At 39.1% G+C, this 21,072-nt stretch overlaps 1 protein-coding gene and 1 long non-coding RNA gene across 3 annotated transcripts in view; one reads left to right on the top strand and one right to left on the bottom strand.

Annotated features, from left to right (window-relative positions):
- The window catches only part of GLUD1 (glutamate dehydrogenase 1), a 30,082-nt gene extending 27,846 nt beyond the window's left edge, over positions 1-2,236 (bottom strand). The window contains exon 1 of the mRNA XM_065746822.1: positions 1,706-2,236. Coding sequence (XP_065602894.1) covers positions 1,706-2,135 — 430 coding nt within the window. The 5' untranslated portion in view covers positions 2,136-2,236. The remainder of the gene's footprint in view (positions 1-1,705) is intronic.
- Positions 2,237-2,680: 444 nt separating this feature from the next.
- LOC136055157 (uncharacterized) lies at positions 2,681-20,586 on the top strand. 2 transcript variants are annotated; one of them, XR_010622807.1, is made up of 4 exons: positions 2,681-2,910; positions 10,584-10,627; positions 18,682-18,728; positions 20,418-20,586. It is a non-coding gene; the product is annotated as an uncharacterized LOC136055157 (long non-coding RNA). The 2 variants fall into 2 exon arrangements; XR_010622806.1 differs by lacking the exons at positions 2,681-2,910; positions 10,584-10,627 and adding an exon at positions 17,531-18,287.
- Positions 20,587-21,072: the final 486 nt, after the last annotated feature.

Here is a 21,072-nt window from a genome sequence, read left to right as displayed (position 1 = left end):
GTTTGGTATGGGGAACGATTTATCAAGCTACTTTTCATTAAGTGCAAAGCCAAACTTCACAAGCCTGCATTTGAGATGTTAGGAGCTGTGTAACTCCTACTGCTCTGAAAGCCTTCCAGCTGCCAGCTCACCCCCTTCTTTTAAAAGGTGACCTTATGTCCCTTGCTGCTTCTTGTTGGTGCAAATCACTTATACTGTACTCTGGACTCAGAGTGCGTGGGACACTCACTGCAGCAAGCTTTTCCATTTTGTACTAGGGAGTTTGAGTTACATTGCACTGGGCTTTCTGTATTTTTTTTTTCTTTCCTGTGGAATCTAGCAAGATTCTAGTTTAAAAATCACTTATAGACAAAAGCTCACATTGTTGGTGCACTCCAGAAATACCACCCCTTTTCCTTGCAGTTGAAGAAGAAATGCTTTGGTTTGCACACCTTTTTAATAGCAGATTTCAAGCAGCTCATCTACACGTATCATATCTCACATCCTGTTTAAATGAACTATAAAGCCAGGTCTGTTATCTGATACTAAGCCAATTCCTACACAGCACTGGGAGGTAAAATCCATTTGCAATCACACTGCACTGAATAGAGAGTAAAGGAAGTATCATTTTCTTAACGCACGGTGGGGCATGGCACAGGAGGAAAAAAGACATAGCCTTGGGGTTGTCTATTTTTCTTAGCTGTGATTTCCAATTGCCTTCAAACTGTCAGTGCATGAGTACTGTGTCTCAAGAGCTGTGATATACTTCTTGCATCTTTAGGATCTTATTTGAGACTCCAAGAAGTATGGTTGTCCGCAGCAAAAAGCAGTAAATCCAGGAGCCTACTGGACTGAGGAAGCAGCCATGGACCACAGCCTACAGGGTACAACTGTAACTTTCCACACATACCAGAGAGCTGGCTCCAGGCTCAGAGAAGTCAGGCCTAAGAGATGCTGTAGAAAATCAGGGAATTCTGCTGAGGATTTATAGAAATGCAGGTGTTGGAACAGAGGGTATATGAGAGCCCAAATGCTTGTTTGTTCATGTGCAGTGTTTTGTAACTCTTCACTGTGAAAACAAACATTCCTCTGCTTCTAAGCAGAGCTGACAGCTTCCAAGACGTCATGTTAGACCTTAAATAGCATCTTGTAATTTCATTTGCTCCTCAGCTGTGCTCCATTACCCGCCCGTAACTCTCAGGAGTAGCTCGGGCTGTACCGAAGAGGGCTTTGCGTGAGCAGCAGCAGCAAACAGAAGCGTAACATCAGCGATGACAGCTCAGCACTGCGACAGCCCCCGGTGTTTTACAGGCAATTACAGCGAGGGTAAAGCCAGCGTGCTGCGGGCAACACCACCACAGCTCGCTGTGGGGCTCCGGGCGCTACACGCGTGGGACTTCAGGAAGGCGAGAGCCGCATCATTAGGACAGGCTGCACCGCAAGGACGGGGCCTGCGCGTACCCACAGCTCAGCTGCCTGGCTGCAGGGACGCGGGTACTCGGCGGCACCCAGCCCGCCCTGCCGCGGAGCTTGTCACCGCGCACCGGCGTGCCGCGCACGCAGCACCGGGCGCACGGAGCAGCCGCGGCGGCGGGCGCTGCCCCCGGGAACGGTCCCCACGGCTTCACTGGGCCCGCCGCCAGTCCGGGCCTGGCCCGCCCCCGTGTCCCCCGCCCCCGTCCCCGAGCCTGGGGCCCCGCGCGGGGAGGGGCGGCGCGGCTCTCACCTCCCTTGCAGGGGGTGCGGTGCTGACTGTGCTGCGCCCGGTAGCCCTCGATCACTTCCCACTCGCCGTTGTCGCGTTTGATGGGGAAAGAGACGCTGAGCACGTGGTTGCAGGGCTTGATGATGCGCAGGATACCGCGGACGCGGTGCCGCCGCTCCTCCATGCTTTCGCGGGTGCGCAGCCCCTCCACCAGCTTGTCCTCCACGATGCTGGCACCGCGGTCGAAGAAGCCCTCCACCATCTTGAAGAAGTTAGGGTCGTCCTCCTTGTTCGCCGCCTCGCAGTAGTGTCGCCGCGGGCAGCGGCCCCCGACCCACGCGGCCGCCGCACCCCCGGCCGCCGCCGCTGCCGGCCCGCCCGGCTCCGCGCCCGCCAGCACTACGCTGCCGGCCAGGCGGGCGGCTAGCTGCTCCCCGAGGTAGCGGTACATGGCGCCGGCGCTTCCGCTAAACGCGCAGGGACGACACGCACCGGTGCCGGGGCGGCTGCCGCTAACTCCACAACAGGCGCGGGGCGCCGGCGCCGCCGCCTTTAAACGTCCTCGGGGTGGGTCGGGGGGGGGGAAACTTGAGGGGAGTACCGGAGGGGCAGGAACGCGCCGCTCTCCCGCACCGCGCCTGCGCGCCGCAACTACGCTCCACCCCGGGGCCCTTCCTTCGATCGGGTCGTGGCGGGAGGGGGTGGGTTCGTGCGCGTGCGCAGGCGGCACCTCCCGCCCGCCTTACAACCCCCGTACAGGCGGGCGGTGTGGGCCCTCGCTTTGTTCGCGGCGGGTGCTGCACCACGTGCTGCCCGCCCGGTGCTGAAAGTAAAACGTCCTCGCGGCGTGAGTACTGATAGGAACGAAGCCTTGCGTCCGTGCTCTACAGAGCGGTGCTGCCTGCGTGAGCACCGCGGGAGGGGCTGTGAGGAGAGCCCGGCCTGCTCGTGGTGCTGAGTGTTCCTGCTTGGGCGCGGGGTGTTCCCCTATGAGAGCAGTGCGGCTCTTAGCGTTGCCTGAGTAGGTGTGTTTGGGGGTAACAGCGCTGCTGTTGTCCTGTTTTGAGAATGAATTGCGTGCACACCTGGTATAGGCTCTAAAGGAAATAAGTAGCTCCCTCCCGTGTTAGTGCTTCACATCCCCTGTGGAGGTAGGAGGAAAAAAGCAGCCAAAAGCTATGTGCACCACCCAGTGCTCCCTAATCATAAGTGGTGAGTAGTCAAAGGTAAGCTCGTTATTCTGAGAAGTTAGTAATATGTTCATGTTTGGGTTTTTTTTTTTTTAGGTATGGCTGTGGCAATTACGATAATAAAAAGGTTAACAGCATCTTCTTCATAATGTGCTGTCAGAATTTGTCTTTGAGTAGTGCTGTTAAGAAAAACTATCTCTGCAGGTTCCTAATCCTTTTATTTCATTTCCACATCTGAAAGTTCCACTGACTTTTATTTTCCTATTAAATATTAGTCTTGTATGCATGTATGTTTATACATGGGATTGTGTATACCATATGTGTATATATATTTTTTAAAGTAATGTCTCTGAGCAGGAACTGTGTATTAATCATAGACTATATGTTTAGGTCATTTAATGTTCTATGTGGAAGACTTCTGTAAGTTGTTACTGAAAATACATGAAATGTAGTTGGGGGAGATAAACAGGCTTTTCTCTAAGCTTCTGGAGCATCCTTATATACTAATCAAGCTGATTATTTTTTAGCTATGCATACAATAATAAGCACTGTATTGTGCTTCCATGAAGAAACGCAATTTTAAGGTATAATAGTATCAGTTTCAAAGCAAATGAAATCAAATTTTATAGGTCAAATTGTAAAGGTTGTTGAATAGAATCAAATCTGAATCAGATATCTAATCCTTCCTGCCTTAATACTGGAGTATGATGTGAGTAATTATTTGAAAATCTATGCTCACCAAGGTAATCCCATTTCCTATGTGTAGCATCGTTAATAGCAGTTTTGTAAATGGAAATAAAAAACTAAGAGGTCAGTAAGGTTCAGCATAGTGTTATATATCAGTATTTTCCAGTTTAACTCAAATGTCTCTAGGATGAGCCACATTATCTCAAGTTAGAATAGCTCCTATGAGTTAGTAGCCCAGTTGTCATCCTTACTGTCTCACTGAAGCAGATGAGAGAACCCAGAAATGGGAAATGAGGAATCAGTGCAATACTTACCAACTCCTTTCCTTCTTTTGGCTGAGCTGTTTTGAATCTGGAGTAGGCCCAGGATTGCCTCCAGTTCTGAGTTCTCATTATGAGCATCCTTTGGGTGATGTTGATTGAATGCAGTTGATTGGTACAGTGATCTGAGAACTAATTCTTCTGTGTACTAAACTGAGAAATTATATGGTAACAGAAATAGATTCTGAAGTGCTCTGCAGATGGAATTGGAGTTTTTTCCACGAGCTTTGTGTATTCATCCTTATCACATGAAGTGTTCAGCATTTCTCGTGCTTTTCTTATCAGAGAAATTGATAATGCAATAAAATACAAATATTGTTAACTTGTATATCTAAGAAATTTTTTCTTTTGATTCCAAAAATAGCAAGTTGTACAACTGTGGCTGTAGTCCAGTGGGATAATGAAGCATGTCTTGAAGTTGAAGCAAGATCTTGTTCCTCTTTTAATTCCCTATATCAATAATTATGTATTCATAACTCGTTTAGTCTGAAATCATAGAACAGTGCTTACTTTTTTTGGACTTGTCATACAGTGCCGTTAATGTTGCAACAATGCATACACAGGTGAATCTCTCATGAGGAGCACCAATACAACTTCTTTATGGCATTGTTTTGGGTTGTGTGCATAAAGCTATGGACAGTATTACGGATACAATGTGTTGAAGACAAATTTTCGTCATTTGAAGTATTCAGGGGTCTTCTGGAAAGGAATTTAAAACTATGTTTAGGGTACTGCAGGTGCCATTAAGATCACTGTGTGTGGGAGCTCTGTGGTGTCTTGGTAAGACTAGATAAGCACAGGACTTGGCACAGTTATTCTTGCAAGAGTTGAGGCTATCATTGTAGGCTGTCTCTGAAGGAAAACTGCTCAGTCTGCTCCGATGTGTGAATGGTTGAGTGATAGCTATAGGTAAAACAGGAAGGCATGAATCTGTCAAGATTACAAACTGCATTCATATTCCTTTGGTTTGAAGCACTGTACATGTCTGTTCAATATTGGGTGTGCGGTAGGCAGTGTGAATATAAGGTTTCACAGTAACATTGGAATTACCTGTTGTATTGTGGCAAAGTGTTACAATACTATCAAACAGCAATCTAATAGCTTTTTTCCAGATCTTAAGGTATTGTTTAGTTTTATAAATTGTCTTCTACCTTAACAATGATTTAAAGTTTCATGTAAAAAAAAGAAATAGAACACATAGATCTTTATCTACTTGAAAATGTCGTACCAATAACGTCTTGAGAAGAACTGGGGGAAATGTTGTTAAAGCATGTTTTCCTGTTTATATACGTAGGTCACTCTGTAGGTAATGCTTTGTACTTTTTCCATGTCAACTGTGTCAGATACAAAGAGCACAATAACACTGAAGCTTGCAGCAGAAAAAAAACATTTTTAGATTGTCACCACCATCGGTTGCACATTTTTGCCGCTCATGTACTAGAGCTTGCATGCCATGCTTGTAAAGAAATCTGTGTGGCAGCTTGGAGTGTGGCTGCTGCATCACTGTTGCCACTGCTAAAACCCACCACCCACCACTTCACTGTGCTGCTGTTTGGGCGCCATAAATGTTCAGCAGGCGTTGTGGAATGTCAACAGGTGCAATTTCTTCTGCGTGGAGAAATTCATTTCCACACATTTGCTCCGTATGCACTTCTATGTCAGAAGCCGTCTAGTCTGATTGCTCTTCTGCTGCTGTCTGTCACATGGCATCAAAATGTAACAGAATATCGATGGGAAGATTCACCTTCCTCTGCTGTACAATCAGCATCTGCCTCTAATGCTCGAGGCCAACATAGTAAAATAGGAGGCATTACTTTTGGAGCAGCCCTCCTACTTAATTTGCAAAAGGTATGCTGTGGTTTAAATATCTAAGGAAAATTTACTAATCTAAGTCTAGTTTTCATTTGAAATTTATGAATAAATAGCATTATAGTTTGCTGTTAAATGTATGTATCATGTTTCTTGTGTTCTTTTTGTACTAAGTCAGTACCTGATAGAGTAGGGATAAAATGAGAAGTGTGGCACAGTCATCTGGCTTTAAGATCCATTGCTGGAGGGCTGGTTCTGTGTCAAGTCATTAGAAGCAACAAATTAATTAGTTGAATCCCAGAATACTGTGCTTTAATTTGACTTGTCTTCATAAGCACTCTTATAGAATGAACTCTTGACTAGAGATGTAGGTGTATACGTGCTGGAGGTTTGAAATGTGTGTTATGTAATGTGGTTAAGTTGGAGAAGAGGTATATGGGTGACTTAGGTAATATTTGAAAGCTTCCAACATGTAACATTACTAGTGAGATGCCTAGACACCACTGGTCTGGTTTTTTTAAATGTTTTTTTCTTTTATTTTCATGACTACTAACTCAGCTATTAACCGCTCTCTTCCTGTTCATATGTACGTGCAACTTTTTTTTGTCACTCTAGCACTACAGAGTACACCTTGTAATTGTACAAGTAGGAACCTGTTAGATTCAGGTTATTAATGAGTTTAGAAAATGCGAGTCTGCAGTGTGAGAGCCTTGTTTTCTAAGCTGGAAGTGTTGCCACAAGGAGAGGGGCCACGGAGCAAAATAATAATTCAGTTTATTATTGAAACAATCTGAATGTTTTTTACTTGTCCTAAAAATCTGAATCAAGGTATCATTCTTAATTTTTGTTTCTGATGATAGTGTTATAAAGTGGTTTTGCAGAATGTCAGCTTGAGAGGTTTTTCCTAATCACATCAGGTGAAAGGCACTAGAAAAGCCCTCGGTAAGTACAGCAGGTCCTCAGCCAGTTTTTCAGAGCATGTGTCAGAGGGCAGCATTCTGAGCTTTTTAAATGTTAATAATTCTGCTGTGGAAGTCAGAAAGTATTGAATTGATTCTGATAACTGCCTCATGAGTAAATACACTTTTGATTGCTGTGAAAAGTGGTGGTGCTTATGTTTGTCACTTTGAAAGACCTTCTGTCTCCATCTGTTTATATTGTTGCCGTGCGTGATGACTGAGGCTGCCAACTGCTTACTTCAGCTCCGTGACAGAACAGATATAAAAAGCTCTTCAAGTACACAGGAGCTAATGTCCTCATCTCTTGTTTAGACAGTATAGATATGCATAAATTTTTGGTGGTGTTTGGTACTGTTGCTCCCAATGTATTACTAGTTGATGTTTCCAGGTAATTGATGGAAATTCTTTTTATAAAGCTTATTTTCTGTAAATTCATTGCCAGTCTTCATATTTGTAGGACAAAACAATTTTCAGCTTTGATCTGAAGCAAGCTGAGTTTGACAACAAATTAGTCTATTTTCAGTGACCTTCCAGTCAACATGGCATTCATTAAGCAAGAGAGGCTTTTGCTGGTTAATTTCAAGACTTCTCTCACTTCCTGTATTAGTGGGAATCTGTGAAAACAGCTCTTTTGACTATTTGTGAAATAATAACTAGATTTTGCTTGGTTCTTTCTCACTTCTACTTTAAAACAACAAAAAAAAAAAGGAGATAAAATGTTTACCAAACTGTATATTTGAGCTGCTCATCCAGCTGTCAAATGTGTTTGAAAAAGCTAGGAATGGGAAAGCTGGCAGGCATATATGCTTAAACATTCATGGATACACTGTGAACTTGCAGGATTCCCTGCCTTGAAGAGCAGTAGGAGGAAAAGTGCTTTAGTCAATTTGTTTACCAGTAGTTGTGGTATTTCTTTAGAGCAGTATTGTTTCTTGTAGTCAGTGTTACAGATAGTAGAATGTATGGCTTGACAGGCAAATTACGAATTGTTTGGGTGTAACATTTACAATATACATTTATTTTTTGCAGCTCATGGTGGCCTTGGCTGTCCGGCTGAAAATTGTACCTGAGATTTTAACAGCCTGGAATCCCAGCATTAGAGATTGCCAACCAGCTTTTTCTTGCTTTTAATACTGAATTGGCGACCCAAAGTTCTTGTTGACATAAACCAAGAGTCTTTTTGTTTTAAGGACAAATAGTAAAACTATTATGAACTAGAGTATACTAGTTTCCTGTAGTGCTTCTGTTCCTATTTCTTTTAACAAAGTCAGCTTTATCCTTTTGTTCGGGAAGACATTGCTTATTGAATCTCTTGTTAGAATATTTTAACGTTCAGTTTGAGGAAGATTTATAGCATTAGTGTCCTTTGTGGAAGATAGTAGCTGCTGGAGCACGGAGTGAAAAAAATTAAGTTTAGTGCTACTGATATTGATATTGTACATCAGAATAGTCTGAAAGTATGCTAGGTGGTGTTTTAAACCACACTATGTATTTTCCAAGATTTTGCACTGGCTATGCTGAGTGTTACAAATGCATGTGCTATCTTCTCTTAGTTGTCTTTCACAGACCTCAGCATTGCTTCTGGTGGCTTTGGTATCTAGGGATCTAAAGCAGAAAGTTAACTTTATCTAACTTGTCCAAACGGAATCTCAGAATGGGGTAGTTCTGTTTTAATGAAAATGTCCCACACTTTGAGCTCATTTGTGAACTTCTTTGTTTTAAATAGTGTATTTCAAACACCAAGCTAGATGTTCCCAGTACTTCTAGTCCGTCTTCTAGTTAAATGAACTGTTTTTCGGAGTCATGTCCTTCTGTGGAAATACTGGAGTTCCTTTCCTCTAATAATTTTCTTGTTTTTTTTTTTCTTTTTTGTTGTCTTAGCTTGTCAACATTGGCAAGATAATGTCTTATCTGCTTTAGTTTATCACCTCTGATTTTATTTTTTTTTCCTTTGGAAGTCTGAGTTGAAGATAAGCTCTTCATGATTGTTGGTAGCTGATTTCCTTAGTTTGAGGAGGAGTATTTTATTGTTGTCATCTGACTGTCAGTCTAAACATTTCAAGGATTTGTAGAAACACTTACCTTGGTTTTATTACTTTTTTTTTTTTGCTGCAATATCAGTTTTGTAGATAAAGTGGGGTTTGTCTTCAGTAAGGATCTAAGTGGCAGTCTAAATAATACATGATAATAGAGAAGTTGGCTTTCTTGGGCATGAGTACATGCTGTGTGTTCACCAAGTTTGTGGGGCTTATTGATCTTGTGGCATCACAGAATCTCAGAACTGTAGGGGTTGGAAGGGACCTCTAGAGATCATCTAGTCCAGCCCCCCTGCCAAAGCAACTCCCTAGCCCAGGTTGCAGAGGTAGGTGTCCAAGTAGGTCTTGAATGTCTCCAGGGAAGGAGACTCCACCACCTCTCTAGGCAGCCTGTGCCAGTGCTCTGTAGTTGTATGAATAAATATAATATTAGGCTGTACAAGAACACTGTACTATATAAGCAGAAATAGAGCTTCTTCCTCCATCCGTTGTATGCCATGTGAAGATAGGAGATTGAAGACAGAGAAGTAGCCAGGCTCCTTCATTGTTTCTGTTCCCTCTGTGTACTTGTTGCCTCACTGGTTTACCCATATTTGTAGTGCAAGTCTATTTGTGTTATTAAGTTCTAGATTTATTTTATTCTTTTTTACATGACTAACTCAGTGAAAGCTGTTTCAAGGAAATTAATGGGCCTGTTAACTTCAAGAAATATATATTTGGCAAAGTATTGTATTCTTACCACCTTTTTTCTCCCAGAGCATGCAAGTCTTAGTCATATCAGAGTATAGTATACTGCTTCAGCACTTAAATCTTATTTCTTAACATTTTGAAGACTAAGGCATACTTGTGTGGGTTGGTCTTTCATAGTACGTGAAGTAGGAGAGAACCTGTTTCAGGTACTATGAGGTTCAAGAGTGGAACAAAAAAAAATCCAACATAAGGCACGCTGTATTATTACCACCTTCAAATTATTTGATTATTTTATGCTTGTGTAAATTAGCACATGACACCTTGGTGAAAGTACAAAGGCATTTGATTGAGGGCGATGTCTCATACTGCAGGCAGAGAGGAAATTAGGTATAGAAATGGTCTAACCAAAATGATTATTTTAGAATGTCAGTGGGTAAATCGTAAAATTGAGTTGAAAAGGTTTGTGACAGTTATCTAAAAGGCAGAGAATTAGCATTGAGCAATGGTAGTGCAATATTTAAAGTATAAGCATGAAACAGTTGTGTATAAGTTCTCTGTAAGCTTCAGCATACTGGTGATAAGGTCTTCTCTATTTCAAGATATATAGATAGCAGATAGATTAACTGTCACTTAGAACTTGAACTGGCTTTGGAAACCTCAAATTAATAATAGATGTGGGGCAAGTTATGAGCAAACGCAGTATTTATCTTTTGAGAAAGGAGGAACACATGAAATTTGTTTTTATAATCAGCTAATACAAATTTTCTGTCATATGTAGGTTTTCTCGAGGTGTAAAGACTTAGACTCTCTTAAGCAATAAATAGAAGAATATCATATCTTGAATGTTTATTCTTTATATCAGAACATAATATATTTTCTCAGATATTTTCCCTGCTTGGAACAGAATCAGTGAGCTCTAATGAAACTGGAGTTCACATATATATATATTTTTTAAGTGTTGGTGAAAATATTAGCTTATGTAAGATCTCCAGGTTCCATTGGATTAAGGGTTCTAGAAATTAGTGCTAGAGAAATGAGCAAAAGCTCTCCCTGTGAGAACAGCATATATTCTCTGTAGCTGTCTCTGTAAGCTATTTTGGTGCATTAAGTTTGAGTACGAGTGATTATCAAATTCCAAGTAAATAGGTTTTTCCAGTAGACTTCAGTTATTTGTGTGTGGTTAGAATGTCTGATTTTTTTTTTTTCAGGAAGTCTTTATCTACCACTTCAGAGGATGACAGCTGGAAGGAGGGTAATGTAACTTGATCTATGTCTGTATTTGGTTATAAAGTTTGGTAATATGCTGAGTGAGGTGAAACTACTCAAAGGAAATAGATACTGGAATTGGCATGAATTGCTTGGGAATGTGCCAATGTAGATATGATTGTGCCTTTGAGTGTGCTGAGAAGACGTGCTAGATTGAAACCAGCTTCGTTTCTTGGGCTGCATTTGTACTGTTATTTTTTTCTGTTTTGTTTTGCCATCCAAGGTAGGTATTAGGAAAATATAAATTCTGGAGACATAGAGACCAAAGCGACTTTCCTTGTCAGGTCATTGACTGCCTGCACTAACAATCCTGAATTGACGTGTTGCAGTAACGTGGTGTAGTTTAGTTATTCCCTGATCTTCCATTGTGCAGCAAGGTGACCCCAGCAGGGTGAGCTTTGACTTGTCAGCCATGGGGCCTTTTCCTTTCTAGAGGAGGATCAAAACTTTTAGTTCATCAATGTTTTGAACCATTACTAATCTGAAAGATCAATGGCAAGCTTTCCACCAATGGCACTGCTGTTGGCATCTAGTTCTTGACCTGTGAATTCAGAATTTCCTTGTAAAGATAAATGGAGTTGGACCAGTCTTAAATTACAAGGAGCACTGTTACGAGTACAAGGTGTGGTGGCAAATTTGTTATGGATTCTGGAACTAGACTTGCAATCTGATGTAATATAACCTTCAAATGGGAACAGTTTAGGTTCCCATTAAATCTGTTCTGCTTCATTTAAGATTAGCAGCTGAATAGATGATTTACAGTCCCTTAAAGTCTCTAAGATTTCTCCTCCTCTTTGCAAAAATAGTAATATCTTAGTGAGATCAGTTTTTGAATGTTATGTTTGAGTCAAGAGCTTTCCTTATGGTACTTCATAAGGCTATGGCTAAGGGGAGAAATATTTACTTGGTGTAACACCACTCTTTTATACATCAGTACACACAGCTTTGCATTTCTTATCGGTGCAGGGTGCTACATAAGCATGTTGTCTATTTTTACTTGCAAAGTAAAAATTTTCAAGGGAAAGGATGTGTCATTTGAAGGATACTTGGAAAATAGCATTTCTGTGTAGAATAGCTTCCAGGATCAGATCCTCAGTCATGAAATATACTTGGATTTAAGATAAATATTTCTTTAAAACATTTAATTTTCTGGGTCAAAGGGATAGATGTAGGAAAAAGGGTCAGACAGATTGTTTCCATTTAGCATTAGAGTTTTAGTTTCCTTTAGAGCTGGAAGAGTGAAATGTGGGTTTCATGGGTTGAGAAAGGGACATCAGTGATATCAGTGTATAGAAGAATTAAATGCATGATCAAATTTTGGGGTTTTGAATTTCTTCAGCATTATGATGTTAACATTTTCCTCTCACATTTTTCCTTTTTTTTTTAACCAGCAATACAGCTCGAGATGGCAGCACTTGGGATGCTATACTCTTCATTTTCCATCAAGGCAAATATTTGCTCTTTCTTTATGGGGATTAAATCCTTGCACCCATGTTTTATCACTAGTTTATTTTTTAATGTGGTCCAGATGTTCAGTTTTCTTCAAACATTGATGAACACTTTGGCTCCTGTTTGTTGCTGATTACAATATTTATTGAACATAAATCTTTATTTTGGGAAGCTGTCTTTTCAATTTGTCTTTTTTATTTGTTCCCTGCACCATAAGCTGCATCTCTACTTGCTTTTTAGATTTGTGTGGATACTTTAGCTGTCTGTCTTTAGTTCTTTAAATTATTTATTCTGTTCCAGTGTTTCAGAATGATTGTATTAAATGATATGTGCTTACACTTCATTTTGTGTTAGGTTGTTAGTAGCTCATGCCCCCTAATTTGCATCATATATTGGCTTAACCAGCAAGATAAATCTCCGTATAGAATTGTAAGCATCAGCATAGGATTTGCAATGACATGTCAGGTAACTCAGAATATCAGCAGAGATAAGAATTCAACAAGTAGTACATTTTGTTCTTTGGTCAGTTGTAAAGGTCAGAAATATCTGGGAAAAGATAGTAGATTGTATGTTTAATGGCTTTTTGTTTTTCTGCTTAATCTGCTGTAATCTTAAGGTGAGTTCACAAATGGGTTTTAATTGTGAAATTTATGGGAAAGACAAAACCAATATGTATTTAGTCATTAATTGTGCTGTACTGAAGACAGTAGCTGGTTATATACCATATGCTTTAGACATTTCAAGTTCCTTTCTGTTTTTGTACTATCAGTCTTGTCAACTTTTGGGACTAAGACTGATCATCTATTTTGCAGAGCACCTGAGTAAAGTTAATTTCTTTTCAAATTGAGTTGCTAGTGTGAGTGAACATGTTAAGTACTTAGATGTGTGGCTCATTTTTTTTTTCCCAACTGTTTGAAGGAAGAATTAGAGTGTCTACAATATTCCCAAGGAGTAAAATAATATAAGCAGAGTAAACGGTTTTAAAGAGTGTTCAGATTAGCTACTTGTAATGCGGCAGATGGATAGAGCTGTTCTCATCTTTAATGTAATAGAACTCAATAATGAGTACTCTGTGGTACTGTAAGCAATGGTTTTTATGTTAGAAAATTATTGAATTAAAGGCAATTGAGGGCCCAGCAATAGAGTAGTACCGTCTTGGTACAAAAAGTAGTTGAGGTACTGCCTCTAACAATACAGTGAGAAGATATCTTTACTGTTCTTAATAAAGATATACAAGAAGGATTTTATCAGTAGTTATGCTGCTGAGGACTTAAAACAATAGGGGAAGATGAAAGATGACTTCTAACACTTTATCTTGGGGTTTTTGGTTTTGCCAGAGGTGATTTCAGATTGCTGGGTTACTGTGGGAAAAGGTAGCTGTTTGTACAGGCTATATATATTGTCAGTGCTTCAAGCATTTTCTACCCAAGGGGTAGACAGACAAATTCTCTCCAGTGGTGATGTCTTCTAGCAATTTTATGGGCATCCTTTTTAATTGAAGGAGAAATTGTGCTACAACTTTTAAGTTACACATATTACTTCTAATTACTAGTGGAAGGTGGTTGGGGAGCAAGAACTTACCTGCCTTTGAAGTAGGGGAAATTTGTGTCTAAAAGGCACCTTTGGTTCAGTCGGCTGTGCTGATAGTTACCCAGTGTCACCTGTTCTCTGTTAAAGCTTAACTAGTTTGCTAAATTAGCATCCATCTAAACCACTGAAACATAAAGACTTATGTGTTAAAAAGCTAATGGTAATTAATTTCATTTATATATCATTTCTTAATTTCTTGAGAGGCAAATGCTAGAAGAAACCTTTTAAACTTTTTGGGTCTGGAAGCTTTGCCGCAGTTTAGTTTAAAATATGTTGAAATTTTATCTTGATTTTTTTTTTTCAGCCTGCAGTGCTTTAGTAAATTAACAACTTTACTCCTTATCCATAATGCTGGTGAAAGTGTTTGCTTGGCTGACATTCATGGAGTCCTATAATGAAATGGGCAGGTACACTGGTTCTGTAGCCACAATAAGAAACAAGGATGTGCAGTGAACCATCTGTGATCTCTGTAGTGCCAGTCACTGTTGTACAGAACCAGATTGGTCTAACTCTGAAGGTTATAACAGCTAAAGGTAGCTTTATCTCTGAAATAAGTCTTGCCATCTTTTAAGAGCATGTATTTCAGTTGCTAAGGCTGAGGTGTTATTCTTTGGAGACAGAGGGAAGGAGAGATTCCAAAATAGCCTCAATTTTTCTTTGTTTTCAAGAAAAGAGCTGTCTTGTATCCAAAATAATGGATTATATCACTGTCACTTGTATTGCCATCTTGTAGTTAGAAATCTGGATTGTTTTGTTTAAAATACAACGTGTGTCAGAAGTATGTTGTATACTTCCAAAGTAATAGGTGTATAGAAAAACTGTATGAAGCCTCTTTTTCTTTCCTCCTGAACTATGAAAGTATCAGGAGAGGTCATCTGTTTCGTACATCAAATCACGAGTTACCTTGTACTTCACAAAAGTAAATTACTGATGCTTTGCGAAGGTTGTAATGGCATACATAATAAATAGTTAAAATGTTCAGAATGGTGTCTGGTACCACGTTCTCAATCAGTTAAAAAAAACTACTAAGGTTAAGTATTTGATCTGGAATTATCTTGCATATAGAGCAAGGAGGAGAACGAACTCTTGATTAAACTGTTGGTGTATAGAGTTCTTGTGGGCATGTATGTTATCTGGCTTCTACTGGAACTGTTCAAGTAGTTTCTAGTTTTACAAAGCCCTAGAGCACAGCTTGATCCTAGTGATTCCTAATATGACTCTGTTGGGTGAGTGGGTGGCCTTTTGAGTTAACAAACGTGTAACTTGAGTTGCTTAATGATTCTGACAGGTTAAAAATATACCTCTTGACTTCAAAATGCAAGGGGGAAGTGTGACTTTTCGTTAAATTCTAGTACGCATGTATCCATTTGTGGAGAGTGAAAGGTATTTTAGTGACACTTAATAAAGACAACTGATTTGCATAAGGCTTTGTTCATTTCAGGGAGGATAGGTTTTCAGCACCCTGTCTCCCACAATGTGAAGGCACAAGTGCAGCAGTTTTACTGCTGTTGTCTGAAACATTGATCTCCAATTTTTATTATCTTCCCCTTTCTTGAGTTACCTTTTTGTGAAGAAAAATAGTGTAGTTTTTTTTGCCTGCTGTAGGATGGAATCCACGTATGAAATGGGTGAGTAACTTCTGTTTCTTGAACCCTTAGAGTGAGTGCAGTTGTGAGAACAACCTGTGATTTTGGCTGATTGTATTCTACAAGCAGTTAATCCAAGTGATGCATACATCTTGTGGAAGATGGATACTATTAACTTCCATAAAACATGAAATACCGGCTAACATGTTTTGAGCGTAAGTAGAATCTTGGCTTTTTTGATAGACACATTAGGTGTCATAGAATTGCTTGGCTTGGAGGGGACCTTAAAGATGATCTAGTTCCAGCTCCCTACTATGAACAGGGTTGCCACCTCATAGGTCAAGCAGCCCAAAGCTCTGTTCAGTTTCACCCCGTACATCTCCAGGGATAGGACATCAATGATCTCTCTGGGCAGCCTGTTCCAGTGCCTCACCACCCTCTGAGTGAGGAATTTTCTCCTGTCATCTAAATGAAATCTCCCCTTAGTGTAAAGCCATTCCCCATTGTCCAGTCACTATCAGACTGTGTAAATAGTCAGTCTCCATCATTTTATAAACTCCTTTTAAATACTGAGATTTGTATGGGAAGATGTACTTGATTAACATCGTTGCACAGTGTAATATTGATATACTGGTATTCATATTATTAACTTGAAAGGCATTCGCTATCCTAGAAATAAATTTAAAAGGACCTTAGTAAATCAAAGGCCAGTGAATTGTTCCTCAGTTTGGAAATTATTTGTTATCTTTATTTTAAAGCTTTTTAAGAAAATAACTGGACTTTTCCAATAAGAAAATAGAAACCTAACACAAGCCTTTTGTTGGTTTTTTATCTTTATCCTAATAAATCATCTGTGAGCAGTTTATCTGATGTAAATAGAGCTATTAGATCTTGTTTCTTTGACAATGACAAATTGCCTCATTTTCATCCCAAGTCCTGGGTTTATTAATCAACTTCAGTTTATTAGAATATTTAAGTTGTGGAATAGGTTTTCATTGGTAGTCATGCTGGTTGGAGAATGTTCGGTGAACTTGACCATATTTTCTGGGGGGGGGGGGGAGGGGGGGGAACCCGAAATAAACAGCCCACAACACTTTTCATTTTAATATGATGAGGTTTTGGAATATGCTGCAGTATCTGTAAGAGTATCTTTCCTTGGCAGAAAGTATAGTAGTTCAGTTGTCTCAAATAGTTCTTAAATTGAAGAGTTTATAGAATGCACATTCTTTAAAACATGCACATCTCTTCTGTGTATCTTTGACCTTTTACCTTTATCTTCCTTCCTACTCGTAAGGTCATTGTTCTAAAGAACTTTTAACTTCTTTTGTTTGTAACAGACACTGGTCACATCTCTAATGATGTGCTTTTAGTGTATTGCAAAACAAAAATCAATAAGTAATGTTTTTTTGCTTAAAAGACAAGATCTCACAAAGCACAAAGGTGGTGAGGAAAGAATTGACAAATGAATGAAAACCTGCTGCCTTTACTCTAGTTCTCAAGCAAGGAGGGTTATTTTAGTGACTGATGTGAAAATGTGTGATCTTTGAGTTGTCAAGGTTTTTTGCATCATTTGGTTTCAAAAAGTAGTATTTTTAAATTTGTATCTGATATATACGGTCCAAATAGCTAGACTAAACATCTTAATTTCAGATTAAGGGAAATACTTGTGATGGGCTTTTTTCTTTTCTTGTGCAAGCTGCAAACAGACACATCGTATGTTCATATATTTATCTCCCAGTGTTGTTGTTTCAGAATTTAAAAATATGTGCAGCTGGTTCAGTTTATCAAGGCTATCATACAGCTGCAGTACCTGGCTTTTAAAAAGACTAATTCAAGTTTTGAGTAAGGCTTGTGCTTCATATTAAAGGTGACTGAAGTGTTCCCTGTGATACAGTCTGCATCCATTTTTCCTTTGGCTGGTGAATATCTTAGGGGATTTTCTACTTAATAGCCATAAGGGATAACTTTATTGAAGAAAAGAAACTATAGTTTGAATTTAACTGGAGTTGAATACTGTGAAGATGGCTGCTAAGAGTTGTTTTTCTGTTAGATCAGTGCCACTGTCTTCTAACTAAAGATGGAAGTGAAGAATTTACCATACAAATGAGAGGTTAAAAAGCTCTCAACTAAGGTTTAAAATATTCTACCTTACAGATATTTGTTATCTAAACAGCTGGTTTTCAACCGGTAATGACCAGTGGTTTTTTGCATATTGTAGGAATCAGGTTATGAACTACGTGTTGTTAAGATGTTCAGCATCAAACAACATCAGAACTTCAAAGGAGTGCACTGCATAGTTGTATATCAAAAAGAATTCAAGAGGGGAAAAGATGCATGTTTCCATTATAGTGCTTTAATTCTTCTGATACATTACTTTCTGTAATTTTATTTACACTTTGAAGCCATGCTGTGTAAAAGACAAACTGCTACCAAGAGGTAGAACTTGTACAGTTTACTTTCCATGCATAGAGCAGTAAAGCCTTGGTGACATCTTATTTATAAATTTTAAAAACAGGCATTTATGCCTGTGACTGTCATTCAACAGGATTGATGAGCAGTTGAATCTGTCATCCTCCTGCTCCCTTTAAATTACTCTGGCCTCATGCTTATGTGACTATGGTGGTGAGTGGATACCCTTAATGAAGAGTAAAATAGGGAATAAAAGTAGTTTTGTAAGGTAGTTTGGGGCATTTATGTAGCCACACAAAAGGTTTCTGGAGTCTCTCTCTATCAGAAGAGGAATTTTCAAGCAAATTTGGATAGCTTGTCCTATGCGCAGCAAATTACTACTGATGAGTAAACAGTGACACAATTGTGCATTTTAAAAACTACTAACTTAAAAATTTCCTGCCTTGCTGTGTACGCTAAAGGAAATACTATGTACCGTAATGCATTTCTTGCAGAAAGGGTACTAATGTTTAGTAGCAGTGTCTTGCAAATGTGAAACTTGCTGATGTAGTTGAAGTTTTTAAAAGATCATTGACCCGTCAATCAGACTCTGACCATTTCAGAGATAAAAAGGTAGCCTTTTATTGGCTCTGCAGATAGAGCACCTTTTCACAAATTAAGAAATGGTGTAATGATTAACAGATATAATGGATATGTGCATTCAGGTTTTAGTTATCTTTATGAGCTTTAGCTCCTGTTATCTTTGTAGTTAACCCCTTTCTATCCACAGATTATTTAAATAAACAATTTTAAAACCAGACATTTATTTTGTGGTAGTAATATGGTTAGGCTTGCTATTTTCTTCATTTATTAAAGATCTGTATTAATACTTTCTAAAGCAAGACAGAGAACTTTGGTAGCAAAATTCATTGAACAAATAAATTTAACATGTAGTTCACTTAAGGTTTGCACAAACGGTTGAGATTGTTTTTGTGGAATTAGGAAAAGCCTCTGAAATCTTTTGCAGGTTGAAAGGACACACAGTGGACAGTAAAACTGGAGTGCCTGTGACAGGTTAGTATTTAGCCCTTTGTGTAAGTTAATTGAAATGAAAGAATTGTTTCTCACAAAGCCCATTGATATGATTTTGCTGTCCTCTGCTAAATACTTCAGAAATAGGATCAGTGTCTGAGCTTTTCATGGATCAGTGTCTGAGCTTCAGTGTTTTTGTATTAAAACATATGTGCAAAAGCGATCTTTGTAATTTGTTTGAATTTCTCATTCATTTGTGTCTCCTTACTGGAAAACCTAACATTACATTATAGGGTTCTTGTTTAAAAGGGGTGCTCATCTGTAGTGGCTGATACTGATGTAATAACTAAAGAAAAACAGAAAAAGCTGCTAGTAGACTTAATAAAAATTGAAGTGAAGGAAATAATTTAACTTTACCAGTTAGGTTGCAGTTCTCAAGCTCACATAAAGTAGCAGTAACAAGTTCTGTTTGTTGTAGCCCATCTGTTCCTGAAACTGTTTCATGTTGTGAACTAGTGGGCTTTTTGACTTACTTATCTCAACTTGTTTAAGGATTCAGCCTCCCTGTCATGGAGTCATAGAATTGCTTAGGTTGGTAAAGACCTTCAAGATCATCAAGTCCAACTGCAACCAAGCCATACTACCCTAACTCTAACTATCCACCACTAAGTCATGTCCCTGAGCACCACTTTAGGCTTGCTTTCCTTTCTTAACTGATCCGTTATTTTCTGTGTTGAACTAGTAATTCTTCTTGCTTATCTGTGTATTATCGTTCAATAGTTACGTAGTATACAGCTTTCACACGTATGGTAATTGTACTTGAAAAGTTGTGTTCTTATGAGCAGGAATTTAAATGTAGAAATTTGGAAACTATGGTCCAGTTTTTAAGTATTATTTATTTTGCAAATGAGCTTAAAACTGCAGTAAAACATGCTATTTTACTTTCTGTGTTTTGTTGCTTTTTGTTTGTTATATGCCTGGTTCTATCTCATTTCAGTGGTTGTATGTTGTTTCCTCAACTGCATCTATAATAAGCCTGAATTTAGTCTTCCAGGATAATTGTAGGCTTTTTGTTACTATGAGCGTTTCAATGTGCAGATGTATCGACCCCTAGTGGATGGTTAAGAAAATGGCTTTTAATAAGTGCTAACTGAAAAATGCAACTGCTCCAAAAGTAATGCTTCCTGTTTTATTATCTTGGCCTGCAATGTGAGAGCTGGATGTTGGTGGTGTGGTAGTAGAGGTTGAACCTTCCCACCAATACTCCATTATACTTTGCTCCTGTGTGACAGATGGTAGCAGAGGGGCAGTCTGACAGAGTGGCATTTGACATGGAAGTGTGGATGAAACAAAGGTGGGGAATTCAATTCCACCATACAGTTAAAATGACACCCACTGTCATTCACTGATGCTTGCTGAACATTTATGGAGCCCAAGTGGATGTGAGTACAGTGGGTGGTGCATTCCAGCAGTGATTACAGTTGATCACCTCTGCTGGTGCAGATTTTTGCTAGCACAGCATGCGGGCTCTTGTTGATTGCTGCTGAAAATGCACAGCTAATGGTGGGTGACTGTGTTGAAAAATAAGGCTTTATAGCGTAGAATTTGCTCTATCAAATAGTGTTATTGTGCTCTTTATAGCTGTTGTAGTTTATGTGGAAATAAGGAGGAGGCATTACTCTCAGAGCAACCTGTGTGTTTTTGATTGCTGTCTGTTTCTTCTGTTTGCAGCTGGATTGGTTCCTGAATTTCTCAGCTGGTGCTCTATTTCCTACCTCCACAGAATTCCTGCTACAATAGCTCTTATTAATGTTGCTGCTAAAACTTAACAATGTAGTTAGGTCCCTATATTTTAGTGTATATCATGCTTTTAGCTGTATCTAAATATTTAAAAATGATAGTTTAGCAGGTATTTTATTTAAATAAGTATATTTTTTTAGTGTGTGAGCTGATTTTTTTTTACCAAACTGGGAAAGCTTGGACAGCATAACTTGGACAGCATAAACAAAAAGAATTAAATGAACTTCTAAATCATTTGCTCTACCTACACTGTGAATATTTTTTTATTTAATACTTATAAAGTTATTAATCATATCCTAAAATATGCCCTTAAAATATTTGTTTACCTAATGTACCTAATGTAGTGTTTTTTCTGCTAAATCAGGCTTATTAATTTATAGGTATGTAAAATAATACATTTCTACCAAATTCCTCTGAAGTAACCATCAATAGCTCTAATATTTTTATTATATTTATAATTTTAAACTATAATATCTGAACACCAGCCTGCTCATTAGCATGAGTAAACTACTAATAAAATTTGATTCCTGGTAACTTTGTTAGGATCTATTCAGTGCATTCTTATCTTCACTACGAGTCTACATCT

Source organism: Cyrtonyx montezumae, unplaced genomic scaffold (assembly GCF_038088225.1).
Source record: "Cyrtonyx montezumae isolate F1298 unplaced genomic scaffold, pur_monq_1.0 scaffold_4, whole genome shotgun sequence".
Lineage (NCBI taxonomy): Eukaryota > Metazoa > Chordata > Aves > Galliformes > Odontophoridae > Cyrtonyx > Cyrtonyx montezumae.
This window is presented reverse-complemented; position numbering and strand designations above follow the sequence as displayed.